Source organism: Patagioenas fasciata, chromosome 4 (assembly GCF_037038585.1).
Source record: "Patagioenas fasciata isolate bPatFas1 chromosome 4, bPatFas1.hap1, whole genome shotgun sequence".
Taxonomy (NCBI): domain Eukaryota; kingdom Metazoa; phylum Chordata; class Aves; order Columbiformes; family Columbidae; genus Patagioenas; species Patagioenas fasciata.
The window spans coordinates 40,953,697-40,978,692 of record NC_092523.1 but is presented as its reverse complement, the minus strand read 5'-3'; the positions used below and the strand labels follow the sequence as shown (position 1 = coordinate 40,978,692).

At 40.1% G+C, this 24,996-nt stretch overlaps 1 protein-coding gene across 4 annotated transcripts; it reads right to left on the bottom strand.

Annotated features, from left to right (window-relative positions):
- Positions 1-3,670: 3,670 nt before the first annotated feature.
- Positions 3,671-24,884, bottom strand: MFAP3L (microfibril associated protein 3 like). 4 transcript variants are annotated; one of them, XM_065837753.2, is made up of 4 exons: positions 24,607-24,884; positions 23,550-23,884; positions 12,514-12,921; positions 3,671-8,908 (listed from the first exon to the last, which is right to left on the bottom strand). In XM_065837753.2, exons 3-4 carry the CDS (start codon positions 12,794-12,796, stop codon positions 8,043-8,045), a joined length of 1,149 nt encoding a protein of 382 aa, XP_065693825.2. In that variant the 5' UTR covers positions 12,797-12,921; positions 23,550-23,884; positions 24,607-24,884; the 3' UTR covers positions 3,671-8,042. The 4 variants fall into 4 exon arrangements, with proteins under 4 accessions (XP_065693825.2, XP_065693827.2, XP_065693826.2 ...); XM_065837755.2 differs by having other exon boundaries at positions 3,671-8,905; XM_065837754.2 differs by lacking the exon at positions 23,550-23,884.
- Between the last annotated feature and the right edge of the window lie 112 nt (positions 24,885-24,996).

The following is a 24,996-nucleotide window of genomic DNA, read 5'->3' as shown; positions in this document are numbered from 1 at the left end:
AAAAGCATTCATCAGTGCATTTGAAATTAATATCATTTACATAGCGTCACCAAGCTGTCTGCAGTCTGATAAAAAATATCTGAATTAGAGAGGCCACTGCACTTAGCAAGCTATCCAATGAATGAGATAAACCAATCCAGATAATGGATAGCTGATGTGTAAGTGTAGGGACTGTGCAAATGTGCTTGTCCATCCATGATGGGAGGCTAAGCAAAAAGAAACACATTATTTAAGGCAGAGATGTATCATATGTGCCTTTTTTTGAAGTGAACAAACAAAAACACATATTCATAGACCCATATAAGACTGAGGACACTTATTTCACTTGTATCTTGGGAATTACGTATTTTCTTGTTCTGTTGATGCTGTTCTGCAAAAGAAATCTGCTTCAACCTATTGATTATTTCATCCTGCACCAGCCTGGAAATAGTTAATTGTATATCTGCATAATTAAAATTGAATTATACAGATTGGTGCGAGTGATCTTGCCCAAAAACAGGCAACTGAAAAAAATATTAGTATCCTCTGCATTATTTTAAAACACGAGGAATTTTAGGGCAAACAAAAAAAAAATCCAAACAGTAAAACAAAACACACACAAATAAAGTATCAAAATGGGATGCTACTTGGAAAAAGGAAGTAAGAAGATAAATCTTCAGTGGAATATTGATTTTTATACACAAAGAAGAGGTCATACAGGGTAGAGAATATTTAACCAAAAAGAAGACCACAGAAAGGAAATGCACTTCCAGCAATCCCCTAAGGAAGCTGCAGTCACCTAAGCAGAACTAGAAAGGACTAGAAATATCTTCCCAGATAAAAGGTATCCTGAAAGAAGGGTTGAGCAATATTTTTCATATTTTTGTGATGATTTACTTTGGGGTTAGGGGTGGAATTTTCGTTGTTTTTAGGAATCTCCTTTTTCCCCACTTGAGTAAGTCTAAAAACAAATGAACACACGATTAGATGAGTTAGAATTTAATATATTTTGAAGATACATAATCTCTAGATGTTTTGAGTGAGGAGAAAAATTTTCCATTGAAATCTTACATGTCTTTCTATTTTTTACTGTCTTTTCCTGAGGTTGTTTACTCTGCATGTATTAGGACGATAATGGAGCATTTTAAACAGGCAGGATCCATGCTTGTCTCCTTAGAACGGAGCTTCTTTTTCTGGCTTTCTGACTAAGGGAGTGTTCACCAGCAGGAAGGAGTTAAAGGATACCCAGAGAGCTCAGGAGCTATTTGTCTGTCAGGGCTGATCTTGAGGTAGAAGCAATAAGATGGAAGTGGTGGCAGCATTTATTTTGCTTCTCTGTAATTATCAATTGAGAATGTCTGGGCCTCAGCCATTAATAAATCTGGGTGGTTTATTGGTGGTATAATCAAAACGCATGCAAGAGAAGACAGAGATATTTCAGAAAGATCAGCTTGTGCATCTCAGACAGGAGCTCCCAAAATGTGTGGCTCCAGGACAGGACAGGGTGGCAGTCTGCAGTTGGCCTTCGATGCACAGCTAAATAGGCCTGAAAATAACTTCAAAAATGGTAAATGAAGGAGGCAAGGCTCCTTCTGATAACTCTTGTACCATTTCCATGCCTACGATGCTTGCCCATATAGAAGAGGTCTAGTTAGAGTTAAGAGAATCTGTTCTCAAAACAGAAAGTGGCTACAGAATGGTAAACTGATTTGATACTGATGCTACATTTCTACTCAGTCATGAGCGAAGTTTTAGATATATTCTCTATGCTATATAAGGCTGGCTGAAATAGCTTCTCGTTATGTAATTGGAGTGTCCTGTCACATTTGTTTAATGCCATACATTTTGTTTTTGAAAAGAAATTGCTAACTTAGCTTCATTTTATATTACTCTCTTTGACCAATTTGCAGACTTACACATGTACCATGGATTCACTAGTCAGCCTTTACTGTAAGAGTATAATGACTCACTTCAGGCCTAGGAGCCAGAGAGCTAAATATAGAACATAGCATTAGAGCCTGGTACAGCTGGGAAAAAAAAAAAAAATCCTTTTTGGGACTTATGAAAGGTCAGTTTGGAACAGAGGTGCGTGGAGTACACAAACACTTGCCCCAGCCACTAACTTCACTCTGTTCTTATTTGAGAAGCAGCACTGCAGAGCTGGTGGGGACAGAGAAAAGTGCACAGAGGTAGGACAGGGAGATGAAGAGATGGAAGAAATGGAGACTGAAAAGGAACTGATTCTCAGGTCTCTTAGTTGGTTATTCCAGGCACTGGTGCAGGATGTGGATTAGAGAATGTCCAGTCCTGTGGCAAAGGGGTGGTGTAAATATCTGGGCTACAAGCCGTGAGCTATGCACTGGCTTTCCCTGGCTCCAGTCTTAGTAGGAAAGCAGAGAGACCCCTGCTGCCCCTACCTTTGTCTCTGTGGAGATACTAGCCACCAGCCGCTTTTAGTTATGGAGTGCCTCTGTAGTACTGCTGTAAGGCAGTCTCCTCTGCATGATAAATATCTTTCTTTGTAAGAAGCACTGGAGCTGGGGAGAGCCTTTTTTATGGTGTTGAGGAGCACAGGTCACTGGAAGAACTGCTTGGTGGTACCCTGCCTTCCTGAAAAATGCTCTAACAAGGCCATTGAAGTTGTTCAGCATACTGGAGGGGAGCATCCTGAAGTGCTGCTGTTCTATGTATAAAAAAAGTCACAGCATATCAAAAACTACTCCAGTTACAAGACGGTCCCAAGCTGAGACAATAAAATAGCATATGGCTCTAGTCATACATATTTCACTTTTATGATCAGTTTGTGACCCCTTCACTATTTTTCATAGATAATTTTAGATAGATTGTGGACATCTCTCAGCTCCATTAGCTCAAGCAAAACTGTTGAACAAAAATGCTTCCGAAAGTATTTTTCAAAACTGGAGCACTTTTTCAAACAGCAAAGTTAAAACATGAAATAAATAGCTATTGTGTTCCCACTGTTGGCTATGTTTTTCAGCCTAAAACAGACACCTGGCAAGAGCAAATCCTTCATGTGTGCCCCCTCCACCTCTGTCAGTGGTTGCCCCTGGCTGCCAGTTGTCTCACATCAGCAGAGCCAGGACAAGGTATTACAGCATCTGCTTCAACTAAGTCCTGCTGAAGACTCTTAGGGCAGTGATACAGTCTAGCTGCTGTGGGACAGGAAAAGCAATTTCACCTCACCATTTTAGGGTGGATGAAAGAATGGGGGTGGGTATGGCAACCCAGACTTATTTTGCGTTGGTACCAGGGTGCCTCTGGTAGAAGAGCCGCTTACTTTGTTGGCCTCAACTCTGAAACAGCAGCAAGACTTTTTGCAACGCCCCATTACAGGGCTCAGAGAGGAAACAGCTGACAAAAAAGTCCTTTGGATTTCATGCAGACGTGCTGACATGCTTCCAAAGAGAAGATGCTACATACATGAGCCATGCAGGCTATTAAAACCAAAACCAAATAACAATTGGGTCTATATTCTGAATAACAACAACAGCTCCCTTTCAGAGGTTTATTAAAACTTACTTTCTAGGTAAATAACTCTTTCTTCTGATCAAAGTTTCTGGAATGTTAGCAGATGTACAACGAAAGACATAGTTTATTTCCACTTGAATTGGAGCAATGGCATAGTTTTACTAGGAAACCATAATCCTGTTGATTGCGTACAAACTCAGTATACTTTGTGCAAATTCTTTATTGAAACAATGATCAATTTACAAGCTGGATCACATTTCATTTTGCCACTTCAGCATGAACTGGTCTCTTTGTGGTTTACGGCTGTGAACTATAAAATCATGACAGTTATTTAAATCAAAACACAGTAACTGCTTCTCAAAAAAACCCACATTCATATTTGTCTTACATTTCTTGTAAAATCAAAAAGGATTTCATAATAAATGAAATATAACTTAAGATACTTTAGTGCGTGCATTTCCTTTGCATCTAAGAAGCTTTCAGTTGTCCCACTAAGTATGGCATACTTAGGAGCCCAACTCCTAAAATAGCATGTTGCCAAGATATTCCATGAGAACTTTTAAAATTCTACACTGTTAACACTTTCCAGAATTAGTTGATCTAAACCAAATTGAACATCAGAAAGCCCTGGTTATATGTTACAGTACTTTTGTCAAAAGGTAACTGCAAGTAGAGGAACTGACATAGGATGTACACTAGAATAAAACAGGCACTGATTTAAAAAAACCCATCTGCCTATATATGTAATTCTGCAAGTCTTATACAGAAAGCACAGGCCTGAGCTGCTACACCTCACCTAATACCAATAAACCTCAATTAAAATGCTGATCTATGGGTTCTTTTACATTTTTAAAAAGACAATCTCAAAAAATGACTGAAGGGTAGGTTTCATCATGAGCATCGACAAATCAGAGAACAAAAAAGGATCAGCAGTAAATATATGCTGCTCAAAAAGAAAATGTTGAATAAATAAATAATGAGTACTGTATTCAAGTGGTCTGATTAATATGGTCTTACATGTAGTGCAAAAATAATAGTAAGTGTAAAATTCAAATCCAACACTGATTTCTTGTGCTGCAGAAAGCTAGTCACATTTCACGAAGTTCTGGCAAAAATATTTCAAAATGACGTAAATATATCCTGCAAATCTCTTTTCCTTTCTAAGCCTGGCTTGGTGTTCCTTATACTTTTAGAAGGCAAATTTAGTTGGACTGGACTTTCCAGATTCTGAGTGTTCTAAGAACCATTGGTGTTTGGTGATACAATAAATAGAACAATGTAATAAAAGGTGTGCATAGTCCACATATGGGAACAGATCACTCTGATGTCCCTGAAGTGCTTAAGGTGCATGAAAATACATAACAATGCAAATGTTCATGTTTTCTTACAGCCATCGATAATTTTATATTTCTCAACTGTGTTCTTGCACCATAAACCAGCCATTTCATAAGAAATACTCTAAGACAGAATTGTTTACTTTAAAATAGCATAGCCAGAAAGTTTGCAACAGGAAAGATGGGTGTGGATCTTGCTTCCCATCTATCTTCCACAAAATAAGTGCCTGAGAGCGTGTAAAAAGCTTTAAGCTTGCAAGTGTTATATAATGGATGCATAAAGATACTGAGCAGCATACATGAAAACAGAAAAAATACATAAACCAGAAAGATTATAATCTGTGTTTTCTTCAGATCCAGTGCTATTCTCCTGTCATTCTGATAATACCACAAAGCTACACACCCAAAGACTTTGTAGCAGACTGGCTGGACCAGTCCTACCTGTGAACTCTCAGCTCCAAGTGAGTCCAGCTCCAGCAAAGTCAAGGTTCCCTTTGACCTTGCAACAGCTGGAATTCAGCACTTACTGCTATTATATGCATCTAATCCAAAAAACTGTCGCTCATACATCGTTTGTAATGTACCCTTGTGTGTACTTCAAATACATGCTCTTTGTGGGCAACTTTTGATAAAAAACATAGTCTGTATCTTCAAGGAAGTTCACACAGAGATACTGAAGAAAACCAGGGGGACTGTTTGCTCTCAAATATTTCTCAATAAATAAATAACAAACAGGCCAGAGAACAGCCTGAGGGTAGTAGTCAGGATCAGAACTGTGTGGTACCCATCACCATATGAATACATGAAGGAGTCTGGTCTCCATAGTAAAAAGTTCATAATTAAAAAGCAATTAAAATACTGTAGTTTAATAAATAATTATGAAACATATATTTAAAGACGTGTAATTTTAAAGCTATTTATATGCTTTCAAGGAGAACATCCTTGCTTATCTGTGTAATCTTAGTTGGGCACCAGGCAGGTAACTTTAGAATGCATAAGCAGTTTGTAAATGCTGGACAGGCAGAAAAATCAAGATGCCTCTTTTCAGGAGGCTAAGGTGATTTAAAATAATTCAGTGCAAGTTCCTGCTTTTTTTCTCGTGTCCTCCTTTTTCATACCAGAAGCAAATTAAATGACTTGAAAAACTGATGTGAACACTAAACAGAAATGTACTTTGGACTCAGAAGAAGAAGTTAACAGTTTGCATCAGTAGTATTTGCAATCACACTGGTCAGAAGTGAGGTTCTGTATGGTATTCTCTTAATCTACCCTGTCTTCTAGATTTATATTGCTTCACTGGAACTAAAATACTTCCAGCCACATTCCAAAAGGGACTTTGCCCATGCATGTTTCCTTTTGGGCATGTGCAAATGTATTTTATAGAGGTGCTTGCCACTGTGGTGAGCTCAAACGTACGTTAGGCAACTAAATGTTGTCATTTTCATAAGCTGGTCAGAAAATCTGAAGTCCATTATTAAACATGTACCTTTTTTTTAATAGCCACAGAAAGGTAAATATGGAACCTTCTCTGCATCACCTACGTAAGTCACAGGATGTTCCTGTATTACACCACTAGTGAAACTCTGCAGTTTAAGACAAAGAAGTTCACATAAAACCTCAGTTCATTATCGAGGTTTTTTTTGTAGATAGCTGCAACACTGACTTTCTTTGGTCTCAATTACCTGTGCAGTTAATTTATCTGATTTCCTCCAAAGGACACCTTACGTAGACGTAGGTACTTCAATAAAATGTCAAGGGAGCCATTCACGCATCATCTCCCCATACCCCCAAGTGACTTATTTTTCTGCAATATAGCAGATTCCAGATTTATTTTGAGTAGACATACTTACACTACAGTCCTTAAAACCTATCAGGTGATAGTTTGTTCATTAGTTCCAAATTAAATGTACATCAGATAATTACAAAATACGCTATTAATCCTACACAAACTCTTCCTTTTAAGTGCTTTCTTTCCAGACTCAGTCTAGAGAAGGTCCTTTTTATTGTCTGTCTGCAATAAAAATTATCATTTCCCGTTCACTCCTGGCGTTTCCTGGCATAACTGTTGATCCTTTTTAATGCCACAGTCACTGTGATCATTAAAGCTTTACTGGGGTAGAGTCACATGTACTCAAGCAGTGAACATCTTACAAAGGTAGAAGGTTCCTAAAATACCAAAGCAATTATACCACAATAAACTGTTTGTATGATGGTCATTGTAATTTCACAGGACGCTTGATTTTTTTAATAGTTTGGATAAAACACCTCAAACTTACGCTTATAGATGAACTGAGGGTTGATCTTCAGACTATGGATCTGCACAAAATTGAGAATCCCAGTAAAAGAGGCTTCTGCCATTTCAGCCTTGTCATCAGCTTATTATTGGCGTTTGCAGGACTGTTAAGGAACCTGTGTATCTTCTGGTAAGCTAGTACATAACTTACTCCTGCCAAATTACTACAAAACAAGACATCTTGCATATTTGTAGCTGTTTTCTGCATAAACTTCTAGCAAAGTAAAAAATGGTCAAATATATAAAAAAAAAAAAGGTGTAGAGCTGTTGTGACTGCAACTTTCTGTAAGATGTTTATGGGCTTTCCCACCTGTAAAATACACCTCAAAGTTGTTTCTGGATGTGAAAAAAAATGTTGCCATCTTCAGACCATGGAAAAGGGAAAACTATTTCCCTTGTGCCTAAGCAGTGTGGTCTCAAATGAAATTGAAACATTTTAACTTTCTTTAATAGCCCTCTAAATCACAATGCAGCTGAGCAAACAGGCTTTGTAAATGGGATCTATTAGGATATTATTTGGCTACTGGAGTGCTGCCTCTTGGGCAGTATTTCAAATTCACAAGATAATATTTGCAAAAATGCAACAGATGGAAATAATGAGAGTGGAGGAAAACGAAAACCAGTTTTATAAGTTCAAGTGTCCTACATCAAAGACTACCGATGACTTCCAGGAGGCCACTACAGGTGACTCCGAACTAGAAAATGCTGAGGTAAATGTTTCTTGGAAATACTCCTAATCCAAAAGAGCAATTAATATTAATGTAATAGCAATTACTCTGCCATATATCATGGCAAACTAAAGTCAAACTGAGAAGAAAGTGCCGAATAACCCACATACATGCTTTTGCTATGATAGTCTCCAGGTAAGGCTTAGCGGCAAGTACAATATGTATTTTTAAAAGAGCTCCACCTGATTTTCCTGCTATGCATAGATTCAGGAGTAACTATCATACATGGCTTTCATATATAACGCATGTGTTTGTGTCATTTGCCAATGCTGTGTCATCGGAACTGAGTTCGGCAGAAGGCTCAGGTGGGTGGTCTGCAGGAAGTGCTGGTGTTTGAGCAGTGTCTTCTTCCTTGGTGTCCAACTGCAAGCTTTCTTGTGACTGATCATCCACGCAGTCCCTCTTGGACAATGGGTGAATTGACACTTTTATTGCAATCTGTTGAGGTGGTTCATGCAGTGACGATGCGTCAGAGTCTGCTGTGGGAGAGTCACTGCGCTTCAAAGCATTCGGGATCATATACAGCTCATCCGTTTCAGTGGTCTCCTGGCCTTCTGCTGTCTGCCGTACAAAATTCTGTCCTTGCTCCTCCAAACCAACAACCTCCATAATTTCTTCCATTATAGTCCTGCAGTTCATTATGAGAGGTGGCAAAGGTACACTCCGAGCAAGCTCTTCAATATAGCGAGCAAATTCCATGGTCTTGAACTGGGTTACTTTGGCAAGCTCGAGTGTTTTGGCTGAAGTGATAATTGGGATACGCTTTGCAATCTCAAAGGCTTTCTGGAGTTTCTCTGCCCCTTCTGTTCTGAAGAATTCATTGATGGCTTTCTCTGTTTTCTTCAGATGGCTGCTCATCATACATAACCGAGTTATGTTCAGTATCATAACAATGGTAAAAGCTACAAGGCAGACAATCATGTAATAGATTCCCATATCTCCGGAGGTAAAAACAACCCTCAGTGTTACGGTATTGTTAACACTGCCGTAGGGATTAGATGCGACACATGTGTATTTACCTCTGTCTTCAAAAGACACGCTGGTAATGTTTAGTAGTCCGTTGTCAAGAAACCACCACTTTCCTGCTGGAAAGGAGACAGAGTCACTTAGTTAGAAGTACTTTGTTCACATGATCAGCATAGCCTTAAACAACAGCTTTGTAAAACTGGCTTCAGTTTTTGGAAGAAAAAAATAATGTTCACAGGAAGACAAAGAATTCACCATCACAAAGGCATGCCTGTCCTTGAGAGCCTAGCTGTGTTACTATCAAATCCCTCACATCAGCTGTGAATAATTGGATCATGCCCTAAAATGTCTCAAAAAAATCAGTTAATATGCATGACATGTACCACAATCTTATGGCCAGTTAAGTTACAAAGAAATTACTACATACCCCAGAGAGCCTCCCAAACATGTCACACTTCCTCAAACAACAGTAACAACGGGACTGCGAGGCAGAAAAATCCACTAAACTCTCCTTTCTTTATTCCCTGCCAATGCATTTTCTTACAATTGCATTATTTTTGGTGTTTTGTTACAGTATCTCATATAATTCTGCTACTGTAAACTTGAAAACCCCTAACATTTCAGACATCATATACTACACTGCCTGTCCTCTATGGTGTTCAGAATCTAAATCTGAAGTATGATTTTTAAAATGGGAAATAGTAGGGAAGGAGTAAGGTGGATGGGAAAGTGAGGAACCATGGCCAACTAAGAGAACATCCTGTTTGCCAGTATGGACTTTTATGCACCACAACAGAACTTATTTTACTTTTAAAAGTAATTTCTATCTGTGTAATATAATTGATATCTTTGGTCGCTACATGCAATTGTACATTTCATATCCTTTGAACCTGGCACAGCAGAGCAATTTAGCTATTAAACTGAGTTTGAAACAACATGTTAAAACCCAGCGCTTCTATCACTGCTAAAGTGATTCAAAATTCAGCTAGTTATTGTGTTTGTTATTATATATTGATAAGGAAATAGGTTTTTAGTTCCCCAAGTGAGCTTCATTTTATTAAAATATCACTACCATTTAAGAGCTGAGCATGTATATTTTTACTTTCTTCAGTGTGATACCACTTATTAAATTGCAACTTTGCCACAAAACACATGATTCAGCTGCAATAGAACAGCCTGGTGTCAATTCTTTCCTTCATGTAAACCCAGGCCTAAAAGTGTTCAAATGGTGGAGAACACAGCCATGAAGTGTAGGAGTGCCCCTGTATCTTCTGAACACTTCATGCAGGGAGATGTCATACACAAGATTTCCTTGTAAAACAATGACATCAATATGCACTGCTGCTCAGGGGCAAACTCAACTGTTTTCGATCTCTGTAACACAATCCCAAGCCATTCTTGACAGGTATCTGTTGGAGGCAGTAATGGAATTTCAGTAACCTTCCACAGCAAGGAATTTCATTTGTTTACCTGTCTTTACTATCAGAAAGTTGTTTCCCTTAAACCTAACCTAACCGGCTGCAATTTAAGTCTATTAAGGCAGCTGAACAAAGACACAGAATCTGTCATTAGAGGACTGAAACAGCACAAAACCCCCATGCACCGCATGTAAATCACAAGGCAAGGATTGCAGTCCCACCACAGGCTGGTGTACACTTTGCTTCTACATGTATTTTATTATTTTCATTGTTAAAAAGATTATTATTTTTTTAAATTTATTTATTTCAAGGAAGAATCTGTGAGCAATTCTGAAACTCATTAGTCAAAAAAGCCTTTAATTCAGAGTAGTTATGGGCTTTTACCATTTTTAAAGTTTTTCTAATTAAACATGGCTTTATCCAAATTAGTTTTTTACATTATCTCTAGTAGAGCTTATGTAGAAAGTATTCCCACAAGATCCCTGCCTCAGTTCCTGTATGGACAGTTCTTAATTACATCTTTTTATCCTCTTACTTACAATTTTTAACTTAGCTGAAACAGTATTTTTTTGCCATAGTTTAATTCCTGAAAAGAGCTGAATCACTTTGTCTGAAATTTAAACACATAGAATAAATAAAAAGCTCAGTCTAAAGCAGACTTTCACATAAAAAAACCACCCCAATCTGCTAAAGCTAGACAAATTCAGAGGAAAACTCTCTTAGAGAGGAAACGTCAGCATCTATAACCGATAACTCCACCTCTAGAATAAGAAAAAATACAGAGTAGTGGCTGCTCAGTACTTCTTTGAATGGCAATGTTGGCCTAGTAGGTCTTTATTAATTGTAAAATGACAAGACGCCTGGCTGCTGTACCCTGGCTCCAGCTGTTATAAATGATGTCATGGCATTGAAATGTGACTCAATGACTGGGTCTGTGTCAATGGATCCTGGCAGATAGTAATGAGAAAACGATGATGAGAAAAAGTTTCATTGCTAGGTTTGGTAACAGTTTGGTGCCATACTCAATACAGTTATATACGTTGTAAAGAAAGGTCTTGTGCTAGAAGACATTTCTTACAGGAAGACAGTCAGTTTCTTAAAGGAGCAAATGCACTGCTGAAAGTCAGTGATGTTGTCTTAATACTACATCTACAATTTTTACTGATTTGGTCGAAGTTTTTGCTCACCTACCTGAATGTGTATGTTAGTAGCTATCTCTCTCAGTTGACTACACAAAGACCTAAAGTTAGATGCCTAACTAAAGGGGGAAATTTCTGTTAGTGAGCTTTAGGGAAACACTCTAGTGCAGTCATCACAGTATGTTGCTATGACCGTACAAATTATACCTGAAAGTCTGTTTACTAGCTCAAGTAGTTCCTTTCTCTAGCTTTACTCAGAAAATTATGAAGTACTATAGAGTAAAATATAACCAGTTATGCAGTGAGCTTTTGCAGATACACTAGGCTGTTGCACATCCAGCTGGGCCAATCATTACTCCTATCACAGCAAAGTTGTCCCTCAGGTCAGCTATTAGTTAGGTAAGCTATCTTGCATCTAGCATGAATAAGAGTTTATTTCATCATGCTGTGAACAAAGAAATCAGTACGGAAGGATTACATGAGCTAAACACCTTCCACCCCCCTTGAAATGTTCTCTAGAAATGTAGCTAGGATTATCACCCAAACCTTCCATTTAAGGAAAACAAGCTCATGTGTAATTAAGGTCTCTGGCAAATGCAACTGAAGAGTCTTAACTAAAGCCAGGAAGGCTCAAACTTGGCTTGTCCTTCTGACTGCTGCCCTACGTAGGTTTTCCTGTTGGTCATTCAGGGCATCTCCTGTTTCTCACACTCCCATGGCACTATACATAAAGACAGGAGGCGTATCAGTTAGCTGTGTTGAATTCATGTCAACAAATTATTCCCATATGTCAAGAGAATCCTTCCTTGAGCTGGAAAATAGTTTTATAGCCCTTTTTTTTTTTTTTTTTTGTGACAGAGAAGAATAAAAGAGGACAGAATGGGAAACAGGATCAAGCCTGAAGTCTTCCAATGAAAAGAAACCTGTCTACAGCTTCTGTTAAGTGCTTCAGTTTCTTGTTCTGTGTTGCTATAAATAACACATTACAAAAATGTTACTGTTTTCTTCCAAGGTGTGCACAACAAATTTATGGCTCTCTTTGGGCTTTCATATATTTTCACACAGGAAAACACCACAGTCAGACCATTAAATTCAAGTTATTAGTCAACCTGTTGAAACTGGAAGTGTCTCTGGACAGGTTACAAAGCGAGAATACTAAGATCTTACCTTTATTATCTTCCTCTTGGAGCAGGTGGCCGTTGGAATTGTACCATCTGTAATGTGGACTAGGACTACCTTGGACATTGCAGTCGATCAAGGCACTACTCCCCTCTTTGACTATAATATGGTCAATGTGGGAGATCACCACAGGCACAGATCCTGTGTTCATGCCAGTGCGGTTCAAAGTGCTGTTAGTCACATCCTCAGCAGTTGTCAAAGCTGCTAATAAGATGACAAGGCGTGTGGTAGGCAGAAAGTACAAAATGTGGTGGCTGTTCAGTATGTTCATTTTCCCTCAGTGGTATACACAACTGGCTGGAAACTGGGATCGGTTCCGTTGAACGCAGGCCCTTGAGGTGAGGAATTCACAGGAGAGTTCTACTTTGATCCGTGCAATTTTGTGTTTAAAATAGCCTGTAAAATAAATAAGTACAATGAGATGGCATATATAAACAATCCATTAGATGTGCTCTTTTAAAATAGTGACACATCCATTAATGCATTTCATGATCATCAACCCAGTGTCTTGTCTAAATGGTAATGTTATCACAGTCCTTATTCTTACTGGAAAAAGATGCATACATTTTCCTGACAATAAGTGTTGTTCAGAATGGCAGGCGTGGGAGAAGGCTTTTATCACCTAGACACTTAGCAGCAATTTAGCTACAGCAGCAGCTACAGTTTTATTCCTAATCTACAGATTATTCTTTCTCTCTTTGTGTTTTTGTTTTTTGGTTTTTTTTAACATTTGCAAAATCAACAGGAAAACCAAAGGTACAGCACATTAAAGCTGTTGCTACCAGTTCAGTGTTGCAACTCTGCCACGTACATTTTCTTAGGTGAATTGTGGGCCATGGTATAAGAAAGAACTGCTCCAGGAAAGGATTTTGGATCTTAGGTTGGAATCCTTAATATACACAGTTTTGTCCAAATACAATAGCACATACAGCAGACCATTCACTGTTATTAAGCTATTGCATTTTTTAAAGTTTCCTGAGTTAAAATATAGCACTGAAAAATATTCTTGAAAGAAGATATTTAGTAGTTGATAAAGCCATTTCAGTATCATTTTTAAAACAAACTTATAAAGAAAAATACTTGCTAGTGACATAATTATGGGTAAGGTTTCTCTGAGACACAAATGAAATCAGGAATTAAGCATTTTGCTTGTATACCTTTTGCACACTCTCACTACAATATTTTCCCTCAACTAATCATCTACAATGAGCCCTTTCTTTAACAGTGATTGCAGTTTGTAGACAGAGGAGGGTTACAAATGTGCTCTCTATTGGCCTCATTATGCTCCCAGTGAACACAACTGGCATTCAGTACTGTCTGAAGGCACAAAATTGGCATCAAAATGGGCACCTACGAAAATTTCACTCATTTAACTACATTGGTTTTACTCATGTTTTTGTAAGGTAAATAATTGAAAATTAGTGAAACTGATTAGGTAGAGGAATCTAACTGGAATCCAAATATAGGTAACCGTAAGTATCTATTAATAACAAACCTTTCCTAAATGCACGTGTTACTTGTGACTATTTACATTTTCTTGAAGATCTGTTTGACACCATGATAACTCATCTATCTTAGCATGCAAAATGACTGCTGACAAGGTTAAGTCAGTTCCATATATAAAGGAAACACAAAAATAAAACCAACCAAACAATCCTCTTCCCTCTTCTTAATTCAAAAACGGAAAGAAAACAACATTACTGTCTGTCACTGGTAACATTTTATTTGGGTTGTTTTCTTCTCCAACTCCTGTTCTCTGTAAGGTAATGAACTTGATTTTATACAAATAGATACAGCTGTTATTAAAAGAGCGAAATAGTTTCCTCCATTTTGTAGGATGAATCGTTACTAGAAATGACAAACTATGTTTTTCTAGATAATCTGCATGCATGGCGTGGATGCCTGCCACAGCTCCAAGCCTGCCCTCATTTTTTCTCTGTTTTTGTAATTATTGAATGTGGAAATATTTGTCTTGAAGAGCCAGAATAATTTTTACCTTTAAATTAATATGCAAATCTCATTTGTCATTTAAAGCTGTATAAACAATGACTCCATAAATCCATTTCCAATCATGCAAAGCGTGTAGAGCCTGCGCTTTTGAAGTTCTGTATACATACAACCTGTCTGAATCTGCACTTTGGAAAAAATCCTTCAATTCTGCCTATTTACATCTCATTTCTACTACTCCATGAACCTTAGAGACAACCATTCTTTATGGTTACACATATTCACTCTATAAAATGTTTCTGTACAGTGTTATAGATCTGCATTGCACCATATAGAAAAGCCAAAAGACACGTCACACTTCCTGGCAAGGGAGTAGGAACAAAGACTGGCTGGATTAAAACAATGGGAAGGGCAAAAGAACAAGATAAATTGATTAAGCTTTGTGTTGCTAACTACTGGCTGTGGCTTGTTATTGTATTTGAGCCTACCATTTTTTTGATGGCAGAAAAATCAGTAGCAATCAAAAAAGGTGTTTAGCATGGGAGAGGGATTTGCATTCCAGAAGGAAATGAAACAGCATCACCCCAATGGGTGAATAGAAAACCTGTAAGGAAGGACTCGCAGTGTATTGGGAAGCTCAAGGCATTGATGGGCCACTGGATCCCTGCAGCACAAGGACGCTGTGGATGTATCTTTGGGAAGTGTGGGATGGCAGTTACAACAAAAGGTGTGCCCATTCTGTACAGTTACCTGTGCTTAACACAGAGCATGTGAAAGCAAAAACTGTACCTTTGTGTAGTGATAACAAATGTTCTTAACAGGGTCAAGAGGCCAATTACTTGTCTCAAAAGAACAGTGACTCCCTCACTCTGGCACAGAATTGAATCACAAATAGCTGCAAGTTTAGAAATGGTCCCAGGGCAACCAGAAGTGATAGAGAATATTTTATTTGGTGTCCATACTCTGCACTGTTAGTGGAGAACAAAAAAATGGAAGAAACCAAAGGTTTTCTCAGCCTCACCTAAGAAAGTCAAAGCGTGGCCACACAGAGAACTACACATCCAGGATCCTCCGCTAACCTGTTGGGCAGGACCAAAGTGCTAGATTCAGGTTAGCAAAGCAGGAAGAAGCAGAGAGAGTGAGCTGAAAGAGTAGAAAATGCGCTCAGACCAGACTCTGGTGCAAAGGGAAATTTCCTGAGACCTTCTGCCCTACCGTTTTGCCATAGGCACAATAGCAGCCTGAGGATATCAGGGTAAACAAATCTGGGAGCCAGCTGCTTTGTTAAATATAAGTGATGTAATGGGTTATGACTCAGTCACACAACTAAAAGGGGAGAAGGGTAAGGAGACCAAAATAGGACTGCTAGTGATGTCAGCCCACTTCTGGCAAAGAAGAATCCAGAGTATCAGTGAAGTGGGCACAGTGCTGCCACCCCGGATCTTGGCCACTAGAGGCGGTAGTGGCCCACGATAAATCTGACGAAGGTAGCCAGAATTGTAACCTTTTAACGTGACCCGAAGTCAAACAGCTGGTTTGACTGGACTAAAACAAAGATTCTTTTAATAACTCCCCAAGACTGAGAGTAACACAGGACACTAGTGAAGGACATCTCCAATACTGAGTATTTCTCTGTAGGAACAGACTGAGTCTCTGGGAGCATTTTTGCCACAAAAGGAAGTCACTATAAACAAAAAGTTAAATTTCTGGTCATGGAAAGAATGGAAGCATTCCTTTCTCCCATCTTCAAAGTACATGAGCTGTCCACGAAAGACCTATAAAAAGTAAAAGTTCATAGTAGATTTAATGTGGTTGTGTACACTTTTTTCCTTTTTTTTTAAAACTGTGGTGCATGAAAAGGAAAAAGCACACCCCTAGCTACCCTCATCTACCTTTTCCAACAGAAGTTGTAGTCAGGGACAGTCTTACCTTCCAAGATGGAATCAGAGGCATCCCCAAACTCTCCTTCAGCACCTAAAACATATATATAGATAACTTACCCTGCCGTATGGTATCTCTGGCAACATTTACCACTGAAAGATGGTTGCCAGTGGTCCTTGCATTAAATAGTTTTGTGTTTTTATAACCCGAACGGTATAAACTGACAATATGAAAGTAGTAGATTTACTGCTCCTGGGATTAACTTCCAAGGAAAATTGCATGAGACTTGAGCCACATGAGGGAATTATGAAAGGTTTTTCTTCTAAGTGACAGGATAGCCATCTTTAGCCTGCTCTCTATGCATTTCTATTCAGAGAAGTCCCCTGGAACGTGCTCCAGAACAAGCACGGCTGCAGGGTGGTGGTATTACTCCTGACTATATGAAACAAGGATGAAAACTGAAGTTAAAATTTCTCTGTCCAAAATCAAGCATCAGTCTAAACAGAAGATACAGCTTGGACTGGCTAGGAACATTAATCACTCAGAGAACTGTTCTGACTGCTCAGGGGCCACATTTGTAAGCACTGCATTTGTGCAGAGCAACATGATGACAGAGCACAAAAGAACAGAAAAGGAGGGCAGTGATGCATACCTTTCCTGGCTTGCTCACTTCTGTAAGACTGGCCTGTTCTTGTTCTTGGAATAATGTGTAATCCTATTAACTGTGAGGTTATTCAATTCAGAAGTGAAGAACAAGAAGCCAGCTTATTGTGTAACGCATAAATTCTGTTCCTGTAGCTTTAACATCTCAATGCTATCTTTCTTGACTCGTAAGTGATCAAGAAAACGAAATTATTTTCATTCTAGTTCTCATTTGTCTATAAATACCTATCAAAAATGATGCTACATAACAAAACTAAAGCTGATTCTTTATTATTTAAAAACTACATACCACGTTTCCTCGATTCCATGGGCAATGCCTTTACAGAGTAGGCAAAAGTAAAAGTTAACATGTTTTACTGGAACAGGAATGCAAATGACGGAAATTACACCACATGGAAGGAGAGCAGCTCACTGTCAGTTCACAGGCTTAAGAGTGAGAACCAGCTACTGAAAAGGTTATACTATTAAGGTCCAGAGAGGCAAATGAAATGTCATTCATTTGCAACTAACAGAAACTTTCTGACTTATTTTTCTAGTCATTTGCTACTCGATAAAATGTTGCGGTTTGGTTCTGAAAGAGCTGCTCTTTTCATTTTCTTTGGCGAGATTTCAGTCCTTTGTAACTTCATGGTTTTCTGCTTTCCTGTCTATGCCGAATAGGTGGCACGCTGGTGGTATTTGTAAGATGAAGAGTTTCCTTCTGCTCATCTAGACTGGGGCTTCTCAACTGGGCAGCAGCTCCCAGCTCTGTGCACGCTTCCGTCTCTTCAGCTGCTTTCAGCTGCCTGGGAATCTTTCAGAAGCTCTTTGTCAGGGCTGTGGGATGCTGCCCTGGCCACGTGTGCTCAGCTGCTTGGTGTCACACTTGCTGCCCTCAGACACCTGATGGAAGGGTATAAAGAAGACAGACTTGGGCTCCTCTCAGAGGTGTGCAGTGAAAGGACAACAGACAAGGGACAACAAGCTGCAACAACACAAATTATGATTATTTATGAAGCATTTTTTAAGCAAGAATTCAGTCAAGCCCTGCAACAGGTTGCATAGAGGGGCTGTGGCATCTCCATTCTTTGAGGTGTTCAAAATTTGAAGAGACACAGTCTGAGCAAAGCAGCCTACACTGGCCTCCAGAGGCCACTCCCAACCTGAAGAAACTCTAATACTCAAGAAACACAAATAAAATAATAGCCTTGGAGAAGTCAATGTGAAAAAAATATGGCAAGTCTTAAAAATTTCTATATGGGATGCTGGAAAATTGCCTTCATGCTCCCCTTCACGAATCTTTTATTTTTGAGTAGCAGTATTTTAGAATGACAGGACAAGCTGAGAGTGTTGACTAGAGCCTGAAACATTGTACTTACACGATAAGTAAGTACAATGATAAGTCCTCTTTACCATATAGAGAGGACTTATTTCCAGCCTAGGTAACTAATGAAGTATCACTAATTTAGGGTGTCTGCAATGGTCAATGTTGGGGTTTTTCCCACACATAGATAGCCAGGCTCTGAAGTTCATAGGTTATTATCTGCTGATAGATTTGGCTTCTTGATGCTAGAGAATTGCCAGCTGTGGTGAATCTAATCTTGAAAAAATAAGGCAGAAATAAGTCAGACTCAAAGACAGGCTAAGATAACCTTTTCAGACTACTAACTTGAGACAGTAGATGAGTAAGAAGATATGTTATTAAAAATATACGCAATACTGAGTGGCATAAAGAAGACAGCTGAGACATATGTATTTACTGGTTCTCAGAATACTAAACCAAGACAAATTTCAGTGAAACTGAGGTGGAAGATGGGGCAGTAGGAGGAAAGAGAGGGAAGTTTTTTGATTAATGATGCCTAGACTGTAATTTCTTGACACAAGATAAAAAAAGTGCTGGAAATTTAGGAAGATTCAAGAGACTGTATATAATTTACCTGCACATGTTCATAGATTATGATGGTTAATGCAGAATGTGGGGACTTAATTGTCTTATGTGTATTCATTGTCCCCTCAGTGTGTGGCCCTGGGCAGTGAACAAGAATGGCTGTCAGTATGGCAACCTGGAACCCCTTCCTAGAGCTCCTGTCTAAAAGAAATTATAATAAAGAAGCCTACAAATTAATTTTATGTTTTGTAGGTATATTAAACTATTACAGGCAAACATTTGTTAATTTGTTTTGTAAGGTGACAACTGATAAATTAAAAAAAGAAAGAAAATGGAAAAACCAAAGGCCATATCTTATTCTACCACTAATGGCCGAAACAGAATGAAATTTTTAATGAGTATCTTACACAGTTCTTTTGTTCTGAACACATCCAATGTTGTAGGGGGTAACAGAGTAAAGTTAACGACTGTAAAGATTGAGTTATCTTAGTTTCAGGGTTCCATAGTGCATCAATAAACTGCAGCAAGAAAGCATTAATAAGGTGATTCCACATTTTCTATCTGTGATTGAAAATTAACGCTATATCCAGACTTTCGGTGTAGGGAAAGAAGCACATACCATTCTATTCAGCCATGGTACAATGAAGGAGTTATTCATGTTGCCTTTGAGCAAGTAAATACTTTAGAATATTTTTACTGTAAATTTCTCCCCATTTTTCTTAATCTTTTTTCATGTCTTGATATTGATAAATTAGCAAGCATATGGTGTCCTAGAGACTTTAAAACCCACTTCATTTCAAGTATTTGAATGATTCCGCTGATTTAACTGTGTGTTTGAATGGTCTGCTGTGTACTCCACTCATGACAATGAACACTCAGAGAACCTAATCCACTAACCCAAAAATGAACACATGAAGGCTGTTGGCAGATGAATATTGGAGAGATTATTTTAAAGGACCTCAAGAATGTCAGACCTCTGAACAATTGCCTTTTGATGTCACAGCTCCTGTAATCCCAGCATCTCTGTTGTATTAAATCAACTTTTTTGCAAAATACACTGAAGTAATGAAAACACTCAGACAACCTGGATGCTTAACTTTTCATTACATAACTTTTAGTTCATATGTGCATATGAAATATTGTTTCAAATATTCAAATATTCTTTCTTGGAGGTATTTTAATGAACGCAGCAAAAACAAAGCAAAGTTTCCTATTCAGTGAAGAATCTTGCTGGTTTTAATCAAGACAGGCACTGTGCTAGAAATGTCCTACTGAGCTGTGGGCTATCCAGATCATAAAGCAGATTCAACATTATGAGTAGTGGAGACTTCTTAAGGCCCAGCTTATGTTTGAATAGGTACACATTCCTTACAGGATTTTTAATCTTAGAAAAAAATACTTATTTTATGTGGATTATGTAGATTTATGTAGCATTTGTATTTATTTGGAGGCTGGACAATTATCACTCAATTTAGTTTTATATACAAAGCTATTATTCCAGAAACATCTGTATAGCTTTAAGAGACACTTGCTTAACTCCTTGTGAGCTCTCAGCAGAGCTGCTCTTTTGCTGTTGCAGTAAACGCAGATGGATCAATGCTTAAAAGTCCCCTTTGTTGAGAAAGGAGGAACAAAGAAGATGCACAGACATTCTCTTCCACACTTGCACACACATCTGTGCGCTTCCTGGCCTCACCAAATACTACATATCTTTCATTTTCTTTACTCACCTCGTCTTTCATTTATACTGTCACTCTGTAAGCATTATTCTGCCAACAGTTTAAATAACCGATCGGCAAATACAGCAGATCTCATATGATTTTGACACAGCTTACATGACCCTGCTAAGAACACAGCAATGCAGAATGCTGCCCAATTCTCTTCCCCCTGCTTCCTCTTCTGAGTTGTGTTCGTCAAAGCTAAACATCCTTTAAGAACATCTAATTGTTTTCTTTTTTCAAATGAATAAGAAAAATTCCAGATGCAGGACATTCAAACAAGATGTAAAATTAAAAATTACGTTTTGTTTAAACAAAGATATGAAGGGCTTTGCATGGCTAAAGACCTCTACTATCAAACTCTACATTTTGTATGTGCTTTGAATAAGTGAATGTTTTCCATGCACTGCTACTGTTTTCATTATACTATTTTAGCAGAAGACTCCCATTTTAGCTGGAATATAAACAGGAAAAAATAGGAGAAAGCAGATATGAGTATGACTAATTCTTTTCTATTCCTATAGAATTGCAAGAGGATATAATTTTTAACAACTAGTTTCCACGTTTAATGGTTTCCAGGATACAGGGCAAAGAGATTACACGTGGATGCTGTGACTAGGACAGGATTAACCTTGTCAGAGAATGAATTTAAAGGAAACTGACCATTCACAACTGATTGCAGTAGAAAAGGATTATTTCAGGTTAAAAATGCCTGCACCTATTTCCTTCAGGGAGGTGTCACGGCCCCAAGCCTGACAGTGTTCAAGAAGAGACTGGACAACATCCTCAGACACATGGTGTGAACTGTGTCATATGCAGGGACAGGAGTTGGACTCGATGATCCTTGTGGGTCCCTTCTAACTCACGACATTCTACGATTCCACAAGAAACAGAGGACAGCAGATGGGATTCAAATGAGTTTGCCCTGCACTACACAATAACTTAAGTCTTGCTTGTACACAAATGGGATCAATTCAGCACTTTCCAAGCATGCCTATATCAAGCCATGTATATGCTATAATTTAGCTGGAAGCCTTCAAGAGTTTACTAAAGAACCTCTATAATTTCAGACTTCTGTGCCAGTTATTTCTACTTCAGGTGGAAAAATATAACATTAAAGTAACATAACTTTCTCAGCATACAGTACTGCTATCAGCATCCAGTATTGTTGGTAGGACTGTATATCACACAGTCACACACATATGACTGGGGACCACACACACAGCAGTGCAGTATACATGCCCTGGCACTGCATGACTTAAAAATACGAGCAGAAATCTCTTCTTGGTATAAAACTCTCACAGTGGCAGAATCATGTCAACTAAATGTTAAGTTTGGGGTAGGTAGGTTATTCTTAATGTAATTCCTCTGCATGTGGTAGCCTTCTTCCAAAATAAGACATTTACACATGCCTGTATAGAGTTCCTTATCTCTGAAAAATAGGCGGTACTCATGGTAATTACTTTTACTCTGAAATAAGAGAGTACACCACCGATATTTTTTAGCAAAATCAAAATCACTAAATGTTTTTCTTCCTCTGGCCTGGCACAAAAAGGCAGAAGTTTTGTCTGCCCTTCGCAGCCTTCCTGGCACATATGATTCTCTAAAGTGCTGCTACAAATGATTTTAAACACAGTAACTGGTGAAAACTAATAGCATCTTCATTGTCTTGGAAAGGATGTTTCTAAGATGGGTCTGTACATGGACAGAAAATGACATTGTTAACAGAACTAAATAACAAAATTAAGACTACAAAGGGAGGTTTCCAAGGGCTTACAAGTCTGCATGGATGGACAGCAGCTCAGAATTCCAGGAATGAAAAAATTCCAGGAAGTATCCAAGAGCCTGGTCTTACACCACAGTCGTCTGGTGACACATTAATATGGTCCAGGATAGCCCAAAATAGGATCACAGACATTTGTGCCTGCACAAATTTCTACAAAAGGTGCAGCTTGGTGACAGAGAAACAAGACCTTGCTAGCAAAACTCAGTCCAGGTTCCTTCAGTTCCTTGGAAGCTCACTGTTACAAGTTGCATCCACATCTCAGTGGTGCCTTACACTGGCAATGAGTTTAAACCATAATAAAAAATGCCAGTCCCCAGACTACAAACTTTCCAGGCGAGAACTGAGAGAGAGATTGGTTTCTTCAGCACCCATATCATTGTGTCACAACTATGACCCTCTTTTAAACTGTATGGGGTGGCTTTGCATAGTTCTGGTGGGTTTTCTGTTTGGTTGGGTTTATTTTTTTTTCCCTGGTTAAATTGATTAATAGACTTTAAACAGGTTCCTATGCCAACTCCATCCTCCTCCATATTAGAGCAAGACCTGTCTAACTGCAAGTAGGCAAGGAGGATGGGGCAGGGAGACAACTGGAGCTGTACAACATAGATCGCTTCAGAATTCACTGCCATGTTGCCACCATGTGTTAACTATTTTAAGAGTGACTGATTTTATCTTAAGCTTCCAGGATGAGAAACATGCCTTGGACAAATAACACATATTACCGTATTAAAGTATGAAGAAAGCCTTTTTTTGGTGAATGTCCTGCTGTCTAGGTCTCTGAAAACTTCAAATTCTTCAGGAAAAAAGGGTGTACAACATGCACTCCCATTGTGTAAGTTGCACTCAACATCAACTGATGTTGATATACTGCTGTCTTAATGAGAAGGCTTTCTAATAAAAAAGGATCCCTACTACACCAACCACAAGGATATCAATGGTGCTGTTGCTAACTGTGCATGCTAAGCCAGACAAAAGATTGCTGACATGCAAACATCCTCACCACTGAAAAGAGATCTGCCATATTTTGTCCTACTGCAGTGAAGAGAGAAACTCTTCCACAATCTAAAGGCTCTAAACAACTAAATGTTATATACTTTCCCTTTTAACTTCTCTGTGTTTTTCCCCGTGAACTGACTTTACAGTCTTTCAGGCAAATACGTACCAAATGAGGCTGCATGGAGTATTTAGCATTGCTTACACAGTTGGTACTTTTATTTCCAGAGCACGATTATCCAGGATCTTCATTTGAGATGCTTCAATTTAACAACTGGAAGAGGACTGTTAGGAAGTGTAGTCTCTTACAAGACTCTCCAGATAAGTGCAGTAGAAAAGTGCCTGCTCAGTTGTGCTCTCTGTTCTCTGAAGCTCGTTCCTCCCAAGCTGTTCGAATTTGCCCGTTAAGAAACAGTATTTGACAGCTATTGCAAGACCGCTCTGAAGTTTTAGATTGTTCCCTCAGGGCGCTTTTGAAATTGAGTTTTATCTCGTGAGACTATCCTGTGAAGTAAAAGGGTAATTAAACCAAATATCAGGAGGCAGCCTTTATTTTAAATTTAAAGTAGCACAATTTAAGCCCTCTCTTAAGAAGCCAGCTCAGTTGAAGAGGTCTCTGCAGTGAATCACTCCCTCCCTTTCTCCTTCCCAGCGTGGGACAGTAGCGAGTGCCGTGGCCACGGGCTCAGGCGGCAGCGCAGGAGGTGAAGGTCCCCGGTAAAAGCTGCGGGCTCATTAGCTTTTCTGTCTAAAGAAGCACATTTTCCTGCAAGCCACGATTCTCATTTGAATTAATGTCTTCAACTTTCATGCCTAGCACAGCGTTACTCCACTCCCGTTGCGCGCGTAGCTACCGCTCTCCACCGCGGACCCGCCGGGAATCGCCGGGCGACTGCCGCCGCGGGAGAGGGACGATGTCGGGCTCGTCGTGCTCCCCCAGGCACTGTCCCTGTGCTCCGGCCCTCTAGGCTCCCCTGGGGCCGCCGCCGGCGGGGCAGCGCGCCCGCTCCGGGGCTCATCGCGGGGACTCCGCGCCGGGGGCCCGGGAGCTCCGCAACTACCGCGGCGCAGGGGCCGGTGCGCGGGTCCCCGCAGCCGCGGCAGGTGCCGGCGGCGAGGCCGGTCGAGGCGGCGGCGGGCAGCGCCGCCCCGGGACCGCCGCCTGCTTGCTCGCCCGCTCGCCGCAGGGGGAACCGCGGCCCGCGCCCCCCGCCGCGCCCGCTCACCTGCCCGCCGGCTGCTCCCGCTCGCACGCCACGGCTGCTGCTGCCACCGCCGCCCCGCGGCAGCGCCCGCCGCCGCCGTGCCCCTCAGCGCGCCCCGCGCAGCACCACGCTGGGGCCGGGGCGGGCGGAGCGCGGCGCTGCCGCAGCGCAGTGCCGTGCCGTGCCTTGCCGCAGCGCTGCCCGCCGCTCCGTCGCTGCCGGCTCCGATAGGGGAAAGTAGGTCAGGGCGGCACTGAGCATGCTCGGGGCCGGGCCGGGGGGCGGCCCCGGGGCCCGGGTGTGGGGCGCGGGGGGCGGCAGGGCCCGGGAGCGCCGGGGCGCTATAGGGCCCGGGGCACCGCCGCCTCTGCGGAGTCGGCGGGGGCAGTGCGGCGGCTGGAGGCGAGGCGG